At 43.9% G+C, this 23227-nt stretch overlaps 1 protein-coding gene across 1 annotated transcript; it reads right to left on the bottom strand.

Moving 5' to 3' along the window:
- Window positions 1-15770: 15770 nt before the first annotated feature.
- On the bottom strand, window positions 15771-21831 carry LOC119324441 (mitogen-activated protein kinase 14-like). Its single transcript, XM_037598238.1, has 10 exons — window positions 21677-21831; window positions 20203-20608; window positions 19179-19306; window positions 19032-19091; window positions 18013-18162; window positions 17786-17941; window positions 17474-17685; window positions 17006-17107; window positions 16745-16905; window positions 15771-16622 (listed from the first exon to the last, which is right to left on the bottom strand). Exons 2-10 carry the CDS (start codon window positions 20597-20599, stop codon window positions 16339-16341), a joined length of 1650 nt encoding a protein of 549 aa, XP_037454135.1. The 5' UTR covers window positions 20600-20608; window positions 21677-21831; the 3' UTR covers window positions 15771-16338.
- Between the last annotated feature and the right edge of the window lie 1396 nt (window positions 21832-23227).

Raw genomic sequence — 23227 nt, 5'->3', positions numbered from 1 at the left:
TGATTCAAGATAAAAGTTCATATTGACATAAGAAATAGTAATACTTCAAGCATACTAATCAAAGCAATCATGTCTTCTCAAAATAACATGGCTAAAGAAAGTTCATCCCTACAAAATCATATAGTTAGGCTATGTTTCATTTTCATCACACAAAGTACTCCCATCAAGAACAACCCCGGTTTCAGCCAAGCAATTGGTTCATACTTTTTAACATGCTTCAGCCTTTTTCAACTCTCACGCAATATATGAGCGTGAGCCATGGATATAGCACTATGGGTGGAATAGAATATGATGATGGGGATTGTGTGGAGAAGACAAAAAGGAGAAAGTTTCACATTGACGAGGCTAATCAACGGGCTATGGAGATGCCCATCAATTGATGTCAACATGAGGAGTAGGGATTGCCATGCAATGGATGCACTAGAGCTATAAATGTATGAAAGCTCAACAAAAGAAACTAAGTGGGTGTGCATCAAACTTGCTTGCTCACGAAGACCTAGGGCATTTTGAGAAAGCACATCATAGGAATATACAAGCCAAGTTCTATAATGAAAAATTCCCACTAGTATATGAAAGTGACAGCATATGAGACTCCCTATATGAAGAACATGGTGCTACTTTGAAGCACAAGTGTGGAAAGAGAGATAGTAACATTGCCCCCTTTTTTATTTTATTTTTTTTGGGCCTTTCTTTTTTTATTTGGCCTTTCTTTTTCTTTTTTTATATGGACTTTCCTTTGGGGGGGACAATGCTCTAATAATGATGATCATCACACTTCTATTTATTTACAACTCATGAATTACAACTCAAAACTAGAACAAGATATGACTCTATATGAATGCCTTCGGCGGTGTACCGGGATGGGCAATGAATCAAGAGTGACATGTATGAAAAATTATGCATGGTGGCTTTGCCACAAATACGATGTCAACTACATGATCATGCAAGGCAATATGACAATGATGATGTGTGTCATGATGAACGGAACGGTGGAAAGTTGCATGGTAATATATCTCAGAATGGCTATGGAAATGTCATAATAGGTAGGTATGGTGGCTGTTTTGAGGAAGATATAAGGAGGTTTATGTGTGATAGAGCGTATCGTATCACGGGGTTTGGATGCACCGGCGAAGTTTGCACCAACTCTCAAGGTGAGAAACGGCAATGCACCGTACCGAAGAGGCTAGCAATGATGGAAAGGTAAACGTGCGTATAATCCATGGACTCAACATTAGTCATAAAGAACTCATATACTTATTGCAAAAGTTTTATTATCCCTCGAAGCAAAGTACTACTATGCATGCTCCTAGGGGGGAGGTTGGTAGGAGTTAACCATCACGCACCCCCGACCTCCACTCAAGGGAAGGCAATCAAAAGAGCACCCTATGCAATAAAGTTGTCACACAACTTTTACCATACATGCACGCTACGGGACTTGCCAACTTCAACACAAGTATTCTCTAAATTCATAATCACCCAACTAGCATGACTCTAATATCACTACCTCCATATCTCAAAACAATTATCAAGTATCAAATTGATCATAGCATCCAATTCACTTCCTATGATAGTTTTTATTATATCCAACTTGGATGCCCATCATTCTAGGACCAATTTTATAACCATAGCAAATAGCATGCTGTTATAAGAGACTCTAAAAATAATATAAGTGAAGCATGAGAGATCAACAATTTCTACAAAATTAAGCCACCGCCATGCTCTAAAAGGTATAAGTGAAGCACTAGAGCAAAAAATATCTAGCTCAAAAGATATAAGTGAAGCACATAGACAATTCTAATAAATTCCAATCAAGTGGGCTTCTCCCAAAAGGTGTGTACAGCAAGGATGATTGTGGAAAACTAAAAGGCAAATACTAATATCATACAAGACGCTCCCAGCAAAACACATATCATGTGGCGAATAAAAATATAGCTCCAAGTAAAGTTACCGATAAACAAAGACGAAAGAGGGGATGCCTTCCGGGGGCATCCCCAAGCTTAGGCTTTTGGCTATTCTTTAATATCTTGGGGTGCCTTGCGCATCCCCAAGCTTAGCCTCTCGCCACTCCTTATTCCATAGTCCATCAAATCTTTACCCAAATCTTGAAAACTTCACAACACAAAACTCAACAGGAAATCTCATAAGCTCCGTTAGTGAAAGAAAGAAAAACCACCACATAAGCTACTGTAATTAACTCATTCTTTATTTATATTGGTGTTAAACCTACTGTATTTCAAGTTCTCTATGGTTCATACCACTTAATACTAGCCATAGATGCATCAAAATAAGCAAACAACACACGAAAGGCAGAATAAAAACAGAACAATCTGTAGCAATCTGTAACTCTCGAATACTTATGGAACTCTAAAAATCCTACCAAAATAGGAAGTCCTGGGAAATTTGTCTATTGATCTACAGCAAAAATAATCAACGCAAAAGCAAGTTTCTGTGGATTAACAAAATTATTTTCGTGCGTGCAAAGTTTCTGTTTTTCAGCAGAATCAAATTAACTATCACCATAGGTTATCCTATAGGTTCTACTTGGCACAAACACTAATTAAAACATAAAAACACATCTAAACAGAATGTAGATGCAAAATTTATTACTAAACAGAAACAAAAATAAAAAACACAAATAAAATTGGTTGCCTTCCAACTAGCGCTATCTTTTAACGCCCCTAGCTAGGCATAAAAGCGAGGATAGATCTAAGTAGTGCCATCTTTGGCACTCAATTCATAAGTAGCTCGCATGATAGATTCATAAGGTAATTTAACTTTCTATATTGGAAAGTGATCCATGCCTTTCCTTAATGAAAATTGGAATCTAATATTCCCTTCCTTCATATCAATAATCGCACCAGTCGTTCTAAGGAAAGGTCTACCAAGAATAATAGGGCATGAAAGATTGCAATCTATATCAAGAATGATAAAATCTACGAGCACAGAATTTCTATTTGCAACAATGAGAACATCATTAATCCTCGCCATTGGCTTTTTAATGGTGGAATCCGCAAGGTGCAAATTTAAATAGCAATCATCAAGATCATGGAAACCTAGAATATCACATAAAGTTTTCGGAATCATGGAAACACTAGCACCCAAATCACATAAAGAATAACACTCATGATCTTTAATTTTAATCTTTATAGTAGGTTCCCACTCATCATAAAGTTTTCTAGGTATAGAAACTTCCAAATTAAGTTTTTCATCATAAGATTGCATCAAGGCATCAACAATATGTTTGGTAAAAGCTTTATTTTGACTATAAGCATGAGGAGAATTCACAACGGATTGCAACAAGGAAATACAATCTTCTAAAGAACAATTATCATAATTAAATTCCTTGAAATCCAAGATAGTGGGTTCAATGCTATTTAAAGTCCTGACCTCTCCAATCCCACTTTTACCAATTTTAGAATCAAAATCTAAAAACTCCGAATCATTGGGACGCACTTTAAGTAAAGTTGACTCATCTCCAGTCCCATCATTATTAATATTCATATTTCAAAACAAAGATCTAATAGGGGACACATCAATAACTTTAAGATCTTCATCATTATTTTCATGGAAACTAGAAGAACACGCCTTTATAAAGCAATCTTTCTTAGCACGCAATCTAGTGGTTCTTTCTTTGCACTCATCAATGGAAATTCTCATAGCTTTGAGAGACTCATTGATATCATGCTTAGGAGGAGTAGATTTAAGTTTCAAAGAATCAACATCAAGCGAAAGTCTATCAACGTCCCTAGCCAAATCATCAACTTTGAGCAATTTTTCTTCAAGCAAGGCATTAAAATTCTATTGAGAGATCATAAATTCCTTAACACTATTCTCAAAATCAGAGGGCATCTTATTAAAATTACCATAAGAATTATTGTAGGAATTTCCATAATTATTAGAGGAATTACTAGGGAACGGTCTAGGATTAAAGTTTCCTCTATAAGCATTTTTCCAAAATTATTCCTACCAACAAAATTCACATCCATAGATTCATTATTATTCTCAATCAAAGTAGACAAAGGCATATCGTTGGGATCAATAGGAGCACTCTTAGTAGCAAACAATTTCATAAGTTCATCCATCTTTCCACTCAAAACATTAATTTATTCTATAGCATGCACTTTTTTACTAGTAGATCTTTCGGTGTGCCATTGAGAATAATTAGCCATAATATTATCAAGGAGTTTTGTAGCTTCTCCTAAGGTGATTTCCATAAACGTGCCTCCCGCGGCCGAATCTAAAAGATTTCTAGAAGCAAAATTCAATACGGCATAAAAAATTTGTATGATCATCCATAAATTCAAACCATGAGTAGGGCAATTGTGAATCATCAATTTCATTCTTTCCCAAGATTGGGCAACATGCTCATGATCAAGTTGTTTAAAATTCATAATATCGTTCCTAAGAGTGATGATCTTAGTGAGAGGAAAATACTTAGAGATAAAAGCATCTTTGCACTTGTTCCATGAATCAATACTATTCTTAGGCAAAGACGAAAACCAAACTTTAGCACAATCTCTAAGTGAAAACGGAATAAATTTAACAATATCATTATCTGTATCTTTCTTCTTTTGCATATCACACAAATCAACAAAGTTGTTTAGATGGGTAGCGGCATCTTCACTCGGAAGGCCGGAGAATTGATCTTTCATAACAAGATTCAGCAAAGCAGTATTGATTTCACAAGACTCAACATCATTAAGAGGAGCAATCAGAGTAATAAGGAAATCATTATTATTGGTATTGGAGAAATCACACAATTTGGTATTATCTTGTGCCATCGCGACAAGTAATCCAACACACAAGCAAACAAAGAGGCAAACGAAAGAGAGAGGAGATTGGGAAAGAGAGGGCGAATAAAACGGCAAGGGTGAAGTGGGGGAGAGGAAAACGAGAGGCAAATGGCAAATAATGTAAATGCGAGGGAGATGAGTTTGTGATGGGTACTTGGTATGTCTTGACTTGAGCGAAGACCTACCCGGCAACGGTGCCAGAAATCCTTCTTGCTACGTCTTGAGCTTGCGTTGGTTTTCCTTGAAGAGGAAAGGGTAATGCAGCAATAGTAGCATAAGTATTTCCCTCAGTTTTTGAGAACCAAGGTATCAATCCAGTAGGAGGCTCCTCAAAAGTCCCATGCACCTACACAAACAAACAAGAACTCGCAACCAACGCAATAAAGGGGTTGTCAATCCCTTCACGGCCACTTGCAAAAGTGAGATCTGATAGAGATAATATGATAAGATAAAAATATTTTTGGTAATTTATAATATAGATAGGAAAAGTAAAGATGCAAATAAAAGCAGATTGAAAGCTTATATGATAAGAGATAGACCCGGGGGCCATAGGTTTCACTAGTGGCTTCTCTCAAGATAGCATAAGTATTAGGTGGGTGAACAAATTATTGTCAAGCAATTGATAGAAAAGCGAATAATTATGAGATTATCTAGGCATGATCATGTATATAGGCATCACGTCCATGACAAGTAGACCGACTCCTGCCTGCATCTACTACTATTACTCCACACATCGACCGCTATCCAGCATGCATCTAGAGTATTAAGTTCATAAAGAACAGAGTAACGCATTAAGAAAGATGACATGATGTAGAGGGATAAACTCATACAATATGATATAAACCCCATCTTTTTATCCTCGATGGCAACAATACAATACGTGCCTTGATGCCCCTGCTGTCATTGGGAAAGGACACCGCAAGATTGAACCCAAAGCTAAGCACTTCTCCCATTGCAAGAAAGATCAATCTAGTAGGCCAAACCAAACTGATAATTCGAAGAGACTTGCAAAGATAACTTAATCACACATAAAAGAATTCAGAGGAGATTCAAATATTTCTCATAGATAAACTTGATCATAAACCCACAATTCATCGGATCTCGACAAATACACCGCAAAAAGAGTTACATTGAATAGTTCTCCAAGAAGATCAAGGAGAACATGGTATTGAGATTCAAAGAGAGAGAAGAAGCCATCTAGCTAATAACTATGGACCCGAAGGTCTGTGGTAAACTACTCACAACTCATCGGAGAGGCTATGGTGTTGATGTAGAAGCCTTCCGTGGTTGATCTCCCCTCCGGCGGAGCGCCGGCGAAGGCTCCAAGATGGGATCTCGCGGATACAGAAGGTTACAGTGGTGGAAATAGTTTTTCGTGGTCGCCTCTGATGTTCTCGGGGTACGTGGGTATATATAGGAGGAAGAAGTAGGTCGGTGGATGCCCGAGGGGCCCACGAGATAGGGGGCGCACCCAGTAGGGGGCGCACTCCACCCTCGTGGCCTCCTCGATTGCTTCTTGACTTGCACTCCGAGTCCTCTGGATCACGTTTGTTCCAAAAATCACGCTCCCGTAGGTTTCATTCCGTTTGGACTCCGTTTGGTATTCCTTTTCTTCGAAACACTGAAATAGGCAAAAAAACAGCAATACGGGCTGGGCCTCCGGTTAGTAGGTTAGTCCCAAAAAATGATATAAAATTGTAAAGTAAAGCCCATAAACATCCAAAACGGGTAATATAATAGCATGGAACAATCAAAAATTATACATACGTTGGAGACGTATCACATATCATAAGGTTTCCATGCAAAGATGTCCCGGTTCTCACAGATGAACTCGATGAGCGCGCTTTCCTATTTTGGATCTAGGTTAGCACTGATAATGAACTGCTTGGGTGAATCACCAGGAACAAACTCGACTAGCTTAGTGTCATCGGCCGACTTAAACTTCAATACCGGATCATGCTCTGTAGTTGGCTTTTTCAAAGATGTCATATCCGCCGGATCAACATTGTCTTTGTAGAACTTCAATTCCACTGTTGCACAGACAGACTCAGCATAAGCAGCATCACCTTCTTCACACTCCAAAGCTATTTTCCGGTTTCCATGCACTGTGATGGTCCCCTTGTAACCCGGCATCTTGAGCTGCAGATAAACATAACAAGGTCGTGCCATGAACTTGGCATAAGCCGGCTGTCCAAACAGAGTGTGATACGAGCTTTTAATCTTGACCACTTCAAAGGTTAGTATCTCGACCCTGGAATCATGTTCATCCCCAAAGCCTACTTCCAAAACAATCTTGCCTACAGGATACGCTGACTTACCAGGTACCACTCTAAGGAAAACAATATTGGACGGCTTAAGATTTTTATCAGTTAACCCCATACGATGGAAAGTATCATAGTAAAGGATATTAATGTTGCTACCTCCATCCATGAGTACCTTAGTGAACTTATATCCTCCAACCTGAGGCGCCAGCACCAAAGCCAAATGACCCGAATTATCAACCCAGGGCGGGTGATTCTCTCGACTCCACACAATGGGCTGCTCGGACCATCATAAGTAATGGGGAATCACCGGCTCAACGGCGTTCACAGCCCTTTTATGGAGCTTTTGATCCCGCTTGCATAGACTTGTGGTGAAGACGTGATACTGCCCACTGTTCAACTACTTTGGATTACTCTGATAACCCGACTGCTGCTGGTGAGCCCCCTGACCAGGCTGTTGATTATAACCACCCTGATTGCCTTGATTGCCCTGGCCTTGGAAACTGGAATTAGAACCACCACCACCGTAACCCGGACCATGAGAACCGGAACCTGAGCCACCGCCCGGCCCATGATTATTCTGGAAAAGACCAGAATTTTTGTACTCTTTCATGATGAAGCAATCTTTCCAGAGGTGAGCGGACGGCCTTTCCTGTATACTATGCTTCGGGCAGGGCTGATTCAGCATCTGCTCAAGATTGAAACTTGACCCTCCAAACCGGGGAGGCGGCTTTCCCATACGACGCTGACCATTATTCTGCCTGTTGGTATTAGCCACAAAGTCCAAACTGTTATCAGCCTTGCGCTTACCATTGCCCCCCTGATTCACCGGGTTATGATGCTGGCTCTTAGTGTTGCCACTCTTCTTTCCCTTTCCCGGCTTTTCATCGTCAGACTCGGGGTCCTCGGTACCATCAGAGTCGGCATACTTAACCAGAGCCGCCATCGGTTCCCCCATGTTGCTGCAGTGGCGCTTGAGCCGCCCTAGCTTCTGTTTAAGGGGCAGAAAACGGCAATTCTTCTCTAACATCAATACTGCTGAACCGGCATTGATGTGATCCGATGAGTGCAGGATAGTTGAGACCCGGCGCACCCAATGGGTTATTGACTCGCCCTCTTCCTGGACATAGGCATCCAAATCCACAATTGACATAGACTGCTTACACGTATCTTTAAAATTCTGAATAAACCGAGCCTTTAACTCGGCCCACAAACCAATGGAGTTGGCAGGTAGCCCTTTTAACCAAGTGTGAGTCGTTCCATCCAACATCATGGTGAAATACTTAGCACATGCGGCATTGCTAACATCCAGCAGTTCCATGGCCATCTCGTAACTCTCAACCCAAGCTTCAGGGGGTAAGTCAGCGGTGTAGTTAGGCACCTTGCGAGGACCCTTGAAATCCTTAGGCAAACGCTCATTACATAGAGCCGTCACTAAACATGGCACACCCAAAGTTCTGAAGGTCAAGCATGTTTCCGCCGAATTTGTCAGATGCGGAGAGTGCCGACGAGCCGCGTATTGAGCCGCCAGCTCAGCCTCCCGGCGCACTCTACCCTGATCCACAACATTCTGAGCATTACCTCCACCACACGCCGGCTCATGCCCACGAGGCGGGTTGTGGTTTCATCCATTGTTTGACACGACCGGTTCATCAATATGCCTGCTATAACTTTTGCTCGGACACGACGTGGAGTGGATACGGTCCCGATTGTATGAATAAGCCTCCTGTTGAGCCACAGCCATCTAGAGCAGCTCCCCGGCTCGTCGTATTTCCATCGCTACCGGTGATTCACCCACAACCGGCAGAGCCGCCAGCTGTGTCGCCGCAGCAATCATGTTATCCAAAGGATTAGAATAATGACTCGGTGGTGTCGGCACATACTGGGGTGGAGTAGTATTCAGACGAGGTGGCTCCGTTGTGCGTGGTTGAGCTGGCGCTCCAGCCCCAGGCACCTCAACCCAGTTTATCTTTGGTTGGTTACTAGTCCCTGCTCCAGGCGTGCAAAAGAGGTTTTCTTGCCTCATAAATCGGGGGTAGATGAGACGGATGCCTCCTCCTCATGACTTCATTTGAAGCATTTTGATCATCGTAAGCCGGAAGGCCTCTGACTGAATCCGCTGAGCTTGAGCATCTAAGGCAGCCCACTCCGTGGCCATCCTGATGTTCTCTGCATTCAGCTCCTCCTTAGTCTGTGTTATCTCATCATGCAACTTTGCAACTTCCGTGTTGTGCTTAACTTGATTTGCCGGGTTAACCTCCGCTGTTAACAAGGTTGTCAGATTATCCAGCAAATCGATCAAAACTTGAGCCGACAGGCGCACAGGGCCTCCTGCCCTAGCTGCCATCGTCGTTGCTGACCCGGAGACCATCGCTGCCGTTGTTGAAGAATTCTGCACGGGCTGTGTACTAGCCATGAAAATCGCAACCATATTTGGCGGCTCATAGGGGTCCGGAATACTATCGCCATCGGAATAGCCCCCAAGCCAGCCATCTTGCAGTTGGTACAGCGAATCAGTGTCACCAGTGGACGACTCGCCATCGGAGTAGACAACCGTCTCACCACTAGACACTGATCTATCCTCAGATTCCGCCCCATAGATGAATCCCACGAAGGCATGCTTCATGGCAGGTTGTACTCGGGCGGGTCACGCATGCTGAGCCATCTCGATGATGTCGGTGCAGATGTCCGGCTTAGGGCCCTGTTCATCGATCTTGCCGATGAAAAAATGGATTCCGCCGAAGGGGACCCGGTACCCGTACTCAATTGAGCTGGCCTTGGGGCCCCAGTCTGCATCATCGATGTAGAGCTTGTCGCGACGACTCTTGGTCATTCGGCCCACAGCGTATCCCTTGATCCCTTCGAAGCTGCCCTTCAAGAACTCGAAACCACCATGCACTGGCCCCATGGTGAGCGCCAACTGTCGTGGAATTGTCACGGCAGATGTCCTAGTGTGAGGACTTAGTCATGGAGCCATCTCAACTAGGTTAGATTAAAGGGGTTAAACGGGACAAAGGACATAGGGAGTTTATACTGGTTTAGCCCCTTGTGGTGAAGGTAAAGGCCTAATCCAGTTTGAGGTGGTATTGCTTATGTCTCGATTACCAGGGAGCGAATCCGCTTGATCTAGCTTTCGATCTCTTGTTTCTTGCCCTGAACCGCCGCCGGATCGTCCCTTTATATACACAGGTTGACACCCAGCGGCTCATGGAGTCCCGGCCGGCTCATAAACAACATGTCCGGCTCGGTGACTAAATATACTTGCCTTACAATCTAAGTCATACACATATGGTGGTTTACCCCTATGGGCCTTAAGTCTCCTTTGGGCTTTGGGCCCTTAACTAGTCTGCTTCATGAACCACCATCTTCAACATCTTCATGGGCTTTGCATTGATGAACCGCCATTGGTATAACCCGGCCCCTCCTGGGCGGGTCATGCCCAATAGTCATATCCCCAACACCAACCCAACAAGCACCTTCGGAAATACCTATAGAGCATCTTTATAATCACCCAGTTATGTTGTGACGTTTGATAGCACACAAGGCATTCCTCCGGTATCCGGGAGTTGCATAATCTCATAGTCGTAGGAATATGTATTTGACATGAAGAAAGCAATAACAATAAAACTAAACGATCATTATGCTAAGCTAACGGATGGGTCTTGTCCATCACATCATTCTCTATGATGTGATCCCATTCATCAAATGACAACACAGTCTATGGTTCGGAAACTCAACCATCTTTGATTAACGAGCTAGTCTAGTAGAGGCTTATTAGGGACACAGAGTTTTGTCTATGTATCCACACATGTATCAAGTTTCCGGTTAATGCAATTCTAGCATGAATAATAAACATTTATCATGAAATAAGGAAATATAAAATAACAACTTTATTATTGCCTCTAGGGCATTCCTTCATCTAGAGCATGCAACACAAAACCTAGCTTCAACATGTATAACAATCTAGAGCATGCAACATGAATAACAACATGAAGATGATCCTAACTTGAATATGAACATGCCATTTGCATGAACATAGATCCTAGCAAGGCCCTACCATGAACATAGATTGTAGCAAAGCACACTAGCATTGGGAATTCTAGCATGAACACAGCTCCTAGCATGAACGCGGATCCTAGGAAAGCACTAGTAGAAGAACATTATCCTAGGACACACACTGTAGCACACAAGAACAGATCGGTCGGATTGGATTCGATTGGGATCGCATCCAATCGGATCTACTCGAATCTTATCTAATCCTATCGAATCCACTAACTACTAGCACATGCCTAAGAAATAAACCCCTAATTTACATCTACGAGCAAGCATTGGGGGGTCTGACGGGAGCTTCCGCAGTCGCAGCGAACCGAGGCCGGGGTGAAAACCCCGGCGGGAAGGAGAGAGGTGACGAAGCAGAGGAGGAGTCGGCCCTAGCGACGGCCTGCGACATCGGCCCCGTGCTCATGGCCACGCCGGAGGTCGAGGAGGACGGCACGGTGACAGGAGAAAACCCTTGGACGGGGGTCAAGAAAAAAACCCTGCCCAATGGGGTCCCAAGAAGCGGCGGCTCCGTGGACGGCGCCGGTGCCGAGCCCAAGAGCACGAGGTCCGGAATCGGCGGCAGAGCAGGAACGGCCGGCACCGCATTGGCCGATGCTCGTGGTGGCCGGCAACAGATGGGGGACGCCGCTCGCAGTGCTGATGCCAGGTCCCTACCCGAGTTTTGGAGCCCGGCCAGCCTGCGGTCCTGGATGCTGGCGATGCGCTGGTCGACGAGGGTCAGAGGACGGCGCAACAGTGGGCGTGGCGGAGCCATCAGAGGAGAGGAGAGGGAGGGGCGGTGAGGCAGAGAGGGAGAGGTGGGAACAGTGCGACCAGGCGGTGACAGGAGAGTGGGGGGAGTTCTGAGGCGTCTCGTCTGTCTCCCCCGCTGCTCGAGGTGTGCAACCCCCTCGCATGCGTGGCCGTGCCGAGCCAGGCTCGCGAGAAACTACCGATTCGGCAGTTTCCCCCGGCCAGGCCACGACCTGCTTTACGGTCCGTGCGGGCCACAAAACGCATGCAGCTCAGGCAACCAAACAGGCCACACACATCCCGTGCGGGCCTGGTTGGGCTGCAAGCGGGCAACCAAACGCGCCCTAAGCGCGTCGGTTGGTTGTGCAATCTCATGTGTTCAGAAAAATGTCGTACTCCCTCCGTCCGAAAATACTTGCTGGAGAAATGGGTAAAAATGGATGTATCTAGAACTAAAATGCGTCTAGATACATCTATTTCTCCGACAAGTATTTCCGGACAGAGGGAGTAGATCACATCAATCAAATAATCCACCGGGTGTACATTCTCAGAATGGATAAAATTGCTTCTTACTCCCTCCATCCTTCATCCCATAATATAAGAGTATTTTTAACACTACCCAAAAATGCTCTTATATTATACTCGCTCCGTCTCAAAATAAGTGTCTTGAGTTTTGTATAAATTTATACTAGGGCTAGTACAAAGTTGAGACACTTATTTTGAGGAGTGAGTAGTATTATAGGATGGAGGGAGTACCTTATTTTTATGGAAAGGATTTGGTAGGATCGGGTAGCTTCTGCTATCTTTTGTTCCATTTGGACTTTTGTGCTCCTAATGTTTTGGGACATCCCAACTGTTAGGAATATGCAACTTGTATTCACATGGGGCCATAGGCCGATATATATACATGTACAGGTGCAGGAAATATGCAGAAAACCCCTTATACAATGGGGTAAAGACAAAAGGCTACATGGCTATATATACTACTCTAACACCCCCCCTCAAACTCATGGTGGATGAACAACACTGAGTTTGGAGAGATAGAAGTCATGTTGTGCTCTAGTCTGGGCCTTCGTAAAGAAATCCGCCAGCTGTAACTCGGAAGGCACATACTGAAGAGAAATAACATGATCCTGCACACCAGCGCGCACATAAAAAGCATCAACACCAATATGCTTGGTGAGCTCATGCTTCACAGGGTCACGCGCAATGCTAATAGCACATGTACTGTGAGACAATAGCAGAGTAGGTGTAGTGACAGAAACACCAAAATCCTGAAGTAACCACTGTAACCAAGTCACCTCTGCCATCAAAAGAGCCATAGCTCGCAACTCAGCCTCTGCACTCGAACGGGAAACTGGGGTCTGTTTCTTCGTCTTCCAGGCAATGAGAGAACCACCAAGGAAAACAAAGTAAGCAGAAAGTGAACGGCGATCCGAGGGATCAGTAGCCCACGTAGCATCCGAAAAGGCCTGAAGTTGTAATGAACTGGAGCAAGGAAAGAACAAACAGTGAGAGATCGTGCCACGAAGATATCGGAGAACACGAAGAAGGTGACTGTAGTGGACTGAAGTGGGAGCAGAGACAAACTGACTCAAAATATGGACTGGATAAGAGATATCCGGACGAGTGACAGCTAGATAGACAAGACTCCCAACGAGATGACGATAACGCGCCGGATCAGACAAGGGGTCACCATCAGTATCACGGAGGTGAACATTGAGCTCCATGGGAGTCTCAACAATGCGCTCATCAGTAAGCGCAGCACGAGCAAGAAGATCATGTATATACTTTTCCTGGGAAATAAAAAAGCCATCAGAGGTAGATGAGACTTCTATCCCAAGAAAGTACCGAAGAGGGCCAAGATCAGACATAAGAAACTGCTCACTAAGACGGGCCTTCACAAAGGCAATATACTCGGGGTCGTCACCAGTGATGATCATGTCATCGACATAGAGAAGAAGAAGAGTCCGACCACGAGCTGAAAGGTGGACAAACAGCGCTAGATCATGAGCACTCGCTGAAAACCCAGCGGCAGTCACCACAGAGGCAAAACGCTCAAACCAGGAGCGAGGGGCCTGTTTAAGGCCATAGAGAGAGCGACGAAGACGGCAGACCATGCCATCAGGAACTGAATACCCAGGTGGAGGCTACATGAAAACCTTCTCACGCAGCTCACCATTAAGAAAGGCATTCTTAACATCAAGTTGAGACACAGACCAATGACGAACAGAGGCCACGGCAAGAAGTGTGCGAATAGTGGTCATATGGGCCACAGGAGCAAAAGTCTCGTCGTAATCACGACCATGCTCCTGCTGAAAGCCACGAGCCACAAGGCGAGCTTTGTAGCGCTCAAGAGATCCATCGGAGCGAGTCTTAACCTTGTAGACCTACTTACAAGTGATTGGATGAACACCGGGAGGAAGAGAAACAAGGTCCCACGTGCCGGTGCGCTCAAGAGCAGCAAGCTCCTCTGCCATCGCAAACTGCCATTCAGGATGAACAACAGCTTGACGATAAGTAGTCGGCTCGAGAACAGCAGCACCAGCGCTTGGAAAACCAAGACGATCAACAGGCGGAAGCGGACGAGGACGTAGGCCATAAGTAGGCTGAGAGGAGGAAGATGGCACATCAGTAGATGCGTCAGTAGACGCATCAGTAGACGCATCCATAGGACGCGAACGGCGAGTATAATACTGAGGAAAAGATGGAAAAATACGAGGAGGAATCGCCGAGGTAGACTCAGGGGATGGAGATGAAGAAGTCCTTCGATCGCGCCAGTAACGGGTGGAGGAGTCCTGCGGCGCTCGGGCTCGATCTGTAGTCAGCACGAAGGAGTCCGTCGGCTCGATCTGAGTGCTCGAGGCGGGCTAATCGGATCTGGACGAGGCGAACTGACCGAGATAGGTGGGAGAGAAAACGCGGCGGCGACAGAAATAGCGACAGCCGGCAAGAAGAACACGGCGACGCGGGGAGAGGATCAAGCACGAGTTGCGCATGCTAAAAAAAGCCTAAGCTCTAATACCATGTTAGGAATATGCAACTTGTATTCCCATGGGGCCATAGGCCGGTATATATACATGTACAGGTGCAAGAAATATGCAGAAAACCCCTTATACAATGGGGTAAAGACAAAAGGCTACATGGCTATATATACTACTATAACACCAACAATTATATACTTCCTTCGTCTTAAAATAAGTGTCTCAAGTTTAGTACAACTTTATATTGGAGTTAGTACAAAGTTGAGACACTTATTTTGGGATGAAGGAAGTACCCGCTAATCTATGCCCATCTCGTCTCATATGTGTCGGAGTGGTGTTTCCTATCGATCCATACCATTCTTGGCAACATACCTGACAAAGTGGGAAGTGTAGCCGCAAGTTGCGCCTGTTTTTAAATCTTTTTGGCTTTATTTTTTTTATTAAAAGACATATACTGTATGTGCGTAGTTCAAGTTTTCGACCGATTTATCAAGGAATATTTTGGTTGCACTAGGACAAGACCATAATCTTCAGAACTTTGTCATCTCCTATTCGGAGCAACTCAGATATTATCAAAGGGAACAGGAAAAGAATGGTGCTATAGTTAGAGAAATACAATCTTCATCAACACTTTTTAATTGTAATTTTTTTTTCAAACGTCTTTTAATTGTAATTTTGTTTTTAAAGGTAATGCTATCAATCATGGAGCACATAGACTAGCCAAGTATACACTCTCTCTAGGTCCAGGGCATCATGTATAATTTGGCCAACCCCACTGTCTGATCTGTATCCCACTTGTTGTGCATTTAGATGGATAAACTTGGCTTTACCCCTAAAAAAAGTTAATTTCTTGAAGATTCCTAGAAAAACAGTTAATTTCTTGAAGTTGCTAGAAAGGTTAATTTCTTGAAAAACAGGACAGTAAACATGTTATGCAATACAAGAAACATACGTCGCAACTCCATTTTTACTCGGGCTACTTGATTACTGCATACATCATTATAAATTCCGCACTCAATAGCGAGCAGGGTCCAAATAATGTGTTATCAGAAATAGCCGTGTTTAATAGTTCAATACTACAGCTTGATGACAGACTACAAGCAACAAGAACATACTTTAAAGTCAATTAATTAACTCCGTGTTACAACATTAGATAGTGTACAGTGGGCTCTCTGAACCTCCCTCAAGGCCACCAGCTTGGGAGAAACAAATCGAGGAACACCATCAGTCAGGTCAGTAACAGTCCTTTGTCGCGAATGCCGCTCAAAGTTTCCAGTTTTTTTGTTATACTTGTTGAACAGTTGAACTGGATCTACCCAATTGCAGGTAACCAGACCAGAGTTGAGCTTAACAGGAGACTAGCCTGTCGCAAAGGCCTCTCATACAGTTCTATCGTCTCTGGGAGATGTAAGCTTGACAGATAATATAACTCTGTACAGAATGGCATGTTTGAAGGTGTGTCCTTGGAATGAGGTGACAAGGATTTTCTGGCATTGTCACAGCAGTCTACCAGTGCCCATTGCGGCCATCCACAGTTGCAGGTAGTTTATTTCCGGTATATGGCTTTGGTGGCACGGCTTGGCTCACGTCGATCCTTTCAGCTTCACCTGTTTCACTCTTGCAGGTGTTATTTCTTCTAGGGTATGAGCTGCCTGAAGGAACGCCGTTTGGAACAATTCCTTGGCTTGTGATGACCCTTCGCTGTTCATATTGCTCAGTACCAGATGTTGAACAGTTACCATAACGAAGTGCCGAACCAACCACTTTACCAGGCCTTGCGACAGCAGCACCTGTATGATGAAGTGGCGTATCAAGTTAGTCTCGAGTTACGAGGCCCGATAGATACAGTTAAGGATACAGTCATGCAGGCTTGTTTGCAGATTCAAAAATATTGGACGGCCCAGGTGCTTACCTTGAGGAACTCTGTTTGCACCAACTGAAGCAGGATCTCTGCGTGGCTTTTGTGCATTATCTCTGATTATACACCTGGAAAGATCATCCGTAATGTTGGCAGCACCCTGTGGTCGGCTATCTGAACCCTGTGGCCGATTATCCGAATAGATAACACTCGGCCTGTTAACAGAAAATAGATAGTCAAGAACCACACTTCCAATTTGTGTCTAGAAGTGACATCACTCCATCATACAATGTTAAAGCAAAGTCAATATCATACCTTGGTAATGAATTATGTTGCCTCTCAGGCGGCGCTGCTGTTGATCCCTTTGCATAATGCTCTTCAAGGAATGTGAATTGCTTTTTGAAATGATCTACTGCACTGAAATCCAAATAGAGCAAACGATGTTAGATCGATGAATCGGTCAGTATCTTATGCAGTGCGCGACTGACTCCAAGCAACAAATAAGAACACAGAGAATAGGTATGCACTACCTAATCAACAATAAACAAAAACAATTTTCGCATGCTTTATTCAGCAATATCACCAAAACAGCAGAAAAAAACCATAATAGTGTGGGTATAACACTTGATATTTATTCATGAACCTGCACAGACATTATTGATACAAAAAAAAATGTAGAACTAGACTGACCCACAAGAATAATGCCACTACATTGTCTCTGGAATTAAACAAGGCACTCCACTCCAGTTAAGGATGTTAAAGTATTGAAAGAGAACTTCGCACCTTGGGTACATGAAATTAGTTGGCTCTGCCCCCTCAAGGAATTCCCTCAGCATGTTTGGATGATATTCCAGAATTTCTCTGTATATGAGTTCCCTTATGTCGTCCTTCGTAATTCTTCGTCTCTCAAACTCAAACTCGAGCTTAGTAATGGGCTGTGCAGAAGGCTCCCTATCCACACTAGCTATGTTCTTGAAATAAAGATCAGCAAGAGCCTGTCAACATGCCCAATACATGAGCTAATGGTACTCAAGGTTATAAGGAAAGAAGAAACACAGGAAAATTGCTGGGAGACATGGTACTAGAACAAGCTACCTCTTCAGCACTTGGCCGGTATTTTGGATCAAATGCTAGCATTCTCTCTAACAAATTTAATGCAAGTGGATCTGCATTCGGAAACTTCTGTGTAAACGGTACAGGCTTTTTCCGCCTCATACTGCTCAAGTAGCGTCTGGCCTTCTCATTTCGAATCTGTAGGATAGCTACAAACATCAGAGGATTGTATTGGAAACAACACGCTTATTTATGCCAACCATACTGACCCTAGCAATTGTTTCTGGAGCAGGCGTTCCCAGTAGATCTGTGATTATATCAAGTTGATGCACCACATTTTTCCCAGGAAAAAGAGGTTTGCCAGTTAGAAGTTCCGCAAATATACATCCAATACTCCATATATCTATTGCTGGTGTGTACTGCAAGATATTGAAGAACATAATGTTATACAGCACTCAAGATATTCCAGAATATGTTTAGCTGGACTAATCAAACCTAGACATAGAGTACTTGAGTTACAACTAGAGGTGCCCTTATTCCTTTGACAGCTCAAGCATTCGGTTTGCGAAAAGAAATACAGAAAACAAGGTCGTTCCTGAATGACATTGAAGCAATATGATTACCCTGAACATAAAAACAATATGCACATTAAGAAATATTTGATCCGTTGAGGGTGGAAAGACAAAAAGAAACATGAACTGTGCCAGATGTTGGAATGTGTTCTTAAACATTTATTTTTTAACCATGCTGGCTGATTGGCATTGTTTCCCATAGCTAATACATATTAGGGCCTCTTTGATTCGCAGGATTGCAAAAACACATGAATAGGAAAAATGTAGGATTGAAATGACATGCACATTGGATTTCTATAGGATTTGAGTTTGTTTGATTGTATCACAGGAAAAACAAAGGATTTCTTCCAAGAGGTTGGAGTGGATGCTGGAATTCCTATGAAATGTAGTACAAATGAATCCATTGGAAAAAATCCTATGGGATTCAATCCTGTGAATCAAACGATCAATGCAGGAAAAATTCCTAAGGGTTCGAATCCTTAAAAAATCCTATGAAAATCCTTTGAATCAAAGAGGCCCTTAGAACATAACCTGTTACGAAATAGGAAAAGAACTACTAAGGAAATGACAGGGGGAGGTTACTTTGCTTTGCTGTCACAAAGTTGCAGCACCCTTAAAGCCTTAAACAGTAAACGAAGTAAATCAGATTCATGAGGGAAAAATAATGAAAAATACTGTCGATACCATGATTCATATGAAATTTAACATATACAAACCTTGGAGAAAAAAGATCCACATAGCTCAGGTGCTCGGTACCACCTTGTTGCGATATAATCCTAGAAACAGGATAAGAAATTAGCTGCTGTTATTGATATTGAGTAGCCAAAAGAAATGGTCAGCATGGTAGGGGGAAATTGCAATACCGTCCAAAATATGGCGGTTGGAGTATCACTTATAGCTACCCTTGCAAGACCGAAGTCACATATTTTGAGCTTACAATCAGCATTAGCCAAGATATTCTTTGGTTTGAGATCTCGATGAAATACATTTGCTGCAAGAAGCTATTGGAAGATGCATCAGCCAAAATGAGTTTTCTATGAGTCTTGTTTTATATTATTGCCAATCAACTCATAATGCCACATTTGTATCTATAGCAAAAGTATTAATTCTCATCTGTTTAAATAATCTGAAAAATAGGGATTTCTACAGTATTGCTCTTTGAATGGAGAGATGACGCATGCGTTTTTCATTGTTATTATACCAGCAAAATATTATTTCTTAGCATGCCATAAAAAGAGAACTGAAAATAACTACTTGATCACAAATAAGTTATTTATATTTATAAAAAAGTTTAAACAGAAGTTCTCTAGCCTCAAACAGTGCTTCACAAGATTAGTATGCCTATCTAGTCACTGACTTTTGGCACAAAGAGCAGCACCAATAGCATCCTCACTAGGACCACAGTTCTGTTGTAGCATCACAAGAAGCTTTGGGAGCACGTCCAGATTGTAGCTACGTAAATGATTAACAGTAACTTTTCATCACAGCATTGGTCAGTTACTAGGTGATTAGACTAGAACACACAACTCAGGCTGTGACAAGCTAGCACAAATTCAACAAATCACAAATAAGACCTGGATTTCCAGAGTTCTCTGAGCACTATAGCGAACTGTGTGACCCGTATTGCTCTCTTGACTACAAAGTTTGTGAAACATACCATGGGTTTTAAAGGTTTTCACAAATACCAACACGACCAATACATCGTCACCAGATACTAGAAATATAGTTTCGAATTTGACATGGCATTGTTATCTACTGACATGTGTATCACTTTTAAACACATTGACCATTTATGGCTGCTACAATTATTAGTAAATTGAAATGCCTGACATCCAGCTGTTGGAATATGCAGAAGAGCCATCTTTGATGCGAAAATAAATCGGTTACCTGTATGTATGTATTTCAATCCTCGGAGCAACTGATACAAGAAAAACTGATAATGTTCTGGAGTCAAGTCATCATTCGCCTTTATAACTTGGTGCAAATCAGACTCCATGAGTTCGAAAACAACGTATATATCCTTGAACTCTCTCCTCGACGGAGGAAGTAGAATATGTTTTATTTCCACAATATCAGGGTGTCTTAGGAGCCTAAGCAACTTGATCTCGCGGAGTATCCGTGTCGCATCAGACACATGTTCAAAGATGTCGTTTATCTTCTTGATAGCAACTTTCTCACCCGTGTGAGTATCCAAAGCAGAGCAGACCACGCCATAACTCCCTTTTCCTATAACCTCTTCTATCTTGTATCTGTTTCCCTCGCCATACTCGGTAAAAAAGTCCATTTGAGATGTCTGTGTCACAAGAAACAGAATACGAGTCAGCTTGAGCACTGACGAATTGTGTTCTTTAGTATGACATGGTGAGATGGTGACACTCAAAATAGATATTAGAGTCATAATTTGGCAAGCGACGAGGACTATGTACAAAAGGACACTAGCCAAATAATATGCGAAAATGACCACATGGAAAATTAAGTTCCATGGAGAATTTATACAAGGCAAACTAGCATGATCTAAACATCAAGTAATAAATTTTATCTGAAAAGTTGCTTGGAAGCAAAAGAACAGCACTAGAACCACATGGTGCAATGATGGACTAGGGGGCATTCATTACTTTCGTTCTCCAATACACGATGAAACTTTTGCCGAATTGGGATTGACATGAAGCATGCATATTGCCGCACTGAGAGGCAGGTAAAAAAAATAAATGTAAACACAACAGCAACGACTCAAGTAACCAAGTTGGGTTCATTTCATGGCTCGAACTGAGGTGACTCAAAAGAAACCCTGTAGCAGGGCATCATCAGTGAATGAACAGTAGCGCCATTACTACCGAGCGTCATCGATTTAGAAAAGAGGAGCCGACAAGGCCTACAGGAGCAAAACAGCCGGCGCCAATTCTTTGCACCAAAACGTACTGCTGGCATCTTATTACGCTCGCGAATCTGTAAAGCAAAGCTACTCCGAATCGAGTGGATCCGTTTGGCCGCCAAGTTTCACAGCGAGGGACAAAACAGACCTAATACCAGAACACCGCAGCTTCGCGGTTGGGCAAACAGAAGCTCCAAACTCGCCAAGATCTCGAGCGAAGAACACACTACCAATCTACTCCAAGAAAAGAAAGAACGCCGCCAAGTCCCAGCACGGGGACGGCGGAAAGTCTCCGCGGAACAGAGAGAGGGGCGCGGCCTTGTTCGCCCGCCCCTGCCGCACTCCTCGCGGCAGATCTCTCCCAGGAGGAGAGGAGAGGAGAGGGGATCTTTGCGCGAGAAAGGCGAGATCTTTGAGCAGCCCCGATCCAGCAAGAGAGAGGGGGGACGGGGGAGAAGCAGGGCGGGGAGGGGAGGGAAGGGAGCTCACTCGCTCACGCGCGCACACGACGACGAGGGGGAGGAGTCCAGCTGCGCTGCGCTGCGATCCAAGGCGAAGCTCGAGGACAGAGGGGAGGGGGGCGGTGGTAGCTGGGAGGTCAGGAGAGAGAAGGCCACCGGTGGCCTCCGCTTTCGGAATTTATACCCGAGATTTATTTCTCTCCTTGTTTAACTAGATTTCCGGGCCTGCTTCTGTTTATCTGTTTGTTTATATATACAATAAAAACAGAGAAGGAAATCGCTTGGCCTCGTTGGGTTTGGAGGCGCACCCACTCCGATAGGGAGAGGGAGAGGGGCGGCGTGGAGCCAGCCGTCGTGCCGCATCGTTTCCTTTCCCGTTTTACGTGCTGTTTGGCAACGATGAGGCTGGGTTTGTTGAGGACAGCTCGTTTGCACGGCTTTGTTACTTTGTTAGGTTGGGGAATGATGTGTCTTTGGCTTTCCGGTGAAGATGTGTGGCGAGGTATGGTTAAGGGGTTGTGTGGATGGCAATTGGGAAAGTGGAATGCGTCTGTGGTGATTGAACTTCTTGTCTTGCTCGCTTTGGTCGCCACATTAAGTAAAGTGGAGCACGTAGGTTGTTAAGGCACGATTCAATGATTGACTCGTTTTGGGTTTGTTTAATGTTTTTTGTTGGGGTTGATACGTTTTCATAAAGCCGATGTCAAATCAAAGAGAAAAGAAATACATATGCCGGTGAGTCGGACAAGGTTCCGAAGTATACCTGGCCAAACCTCGGCCGGGCCGGGCTTCGGGAGCCAAGCCCGAGGCAAAAAAACCTAGGCCCGGGCCTGGCCCGGCCATCGGGCCTGGTTTTTGGGCCCAAGCCCGGCCCGAATGCGTAAAAAGCACGCCGGGCCTCGGGTCTTAGGCAGGGCCCCTTCAGAAAAGTGCAAAAATGACGGGCCCAGGCCCGGCGCGGCCATCGGGCTCAAAATCTAGGCCCGGGAGCAACGTCGGGCCGGGCCGGGTCGGGCTTTTTCGGGCCGGGCTTCCTATGGCCAGGTATATTCCGAAGTAAGAGTTCTAGCGGGGGTCAAAAAAAGATAAAACGAACTTTACTGGGGGAAATGCAGAAAGCAGCTTGGTGAGAGAAGAAAGCGTTCATATAAGAAAACCACGGGAAAAATAGCATGAGTTGTTTACGTCTTTATGATTTCATAGGATTAACTTTTGGGTTATTTTCTGTTTTTATTTTGCAGTAACTGTTATGTTCTTTCTTTTATTTGCATACTACTGGATTTCGGGTTCCGCAAACCCTTGAGAGGTTCGAACTCTGGGGTATGTGCGGAGATCTCAACCTGCCTAGCCTACCTACTCGCGATCCTTACAGCCTAGCGCGTCGAGCTCAAAGGGACAGAGAGACACAACAGTTTATCCTGATTCGGGCCACCTTGCGGTGTAATACCCTACTCCAACTTTATGGTGGATTGCCTCGAGGGGCTGAGGATGAACTAGTACAATGGATGAACAGCCTCAGGAGGCGAGGTGTTCTTGAGCTCGGATGAGCTGGTGAGGTGGTGTGTGTGGAATCGATCTA

The sequence above is a fragment of the Triticum dicoccoides genome, chromosome 1B (genome assembly GCF_002162155.2).
Source record: "Triticum dicoccoides isolate Atlit2015 ecotype Zavitan chromosome 1B, WEW_v2.0, whole genome shotgun sequence".
Lineage (NCBI taxonomy): Eukaryota > Viridiplantae > Streptophyta > Magnoliopsida > Poales > Poaceae > Triticum > Triticum dicoccoides.
Note: the sequence above shows the minus strand (reverse complement) of the source record. Positions and strands in the feature narration are given on the sequence as shown.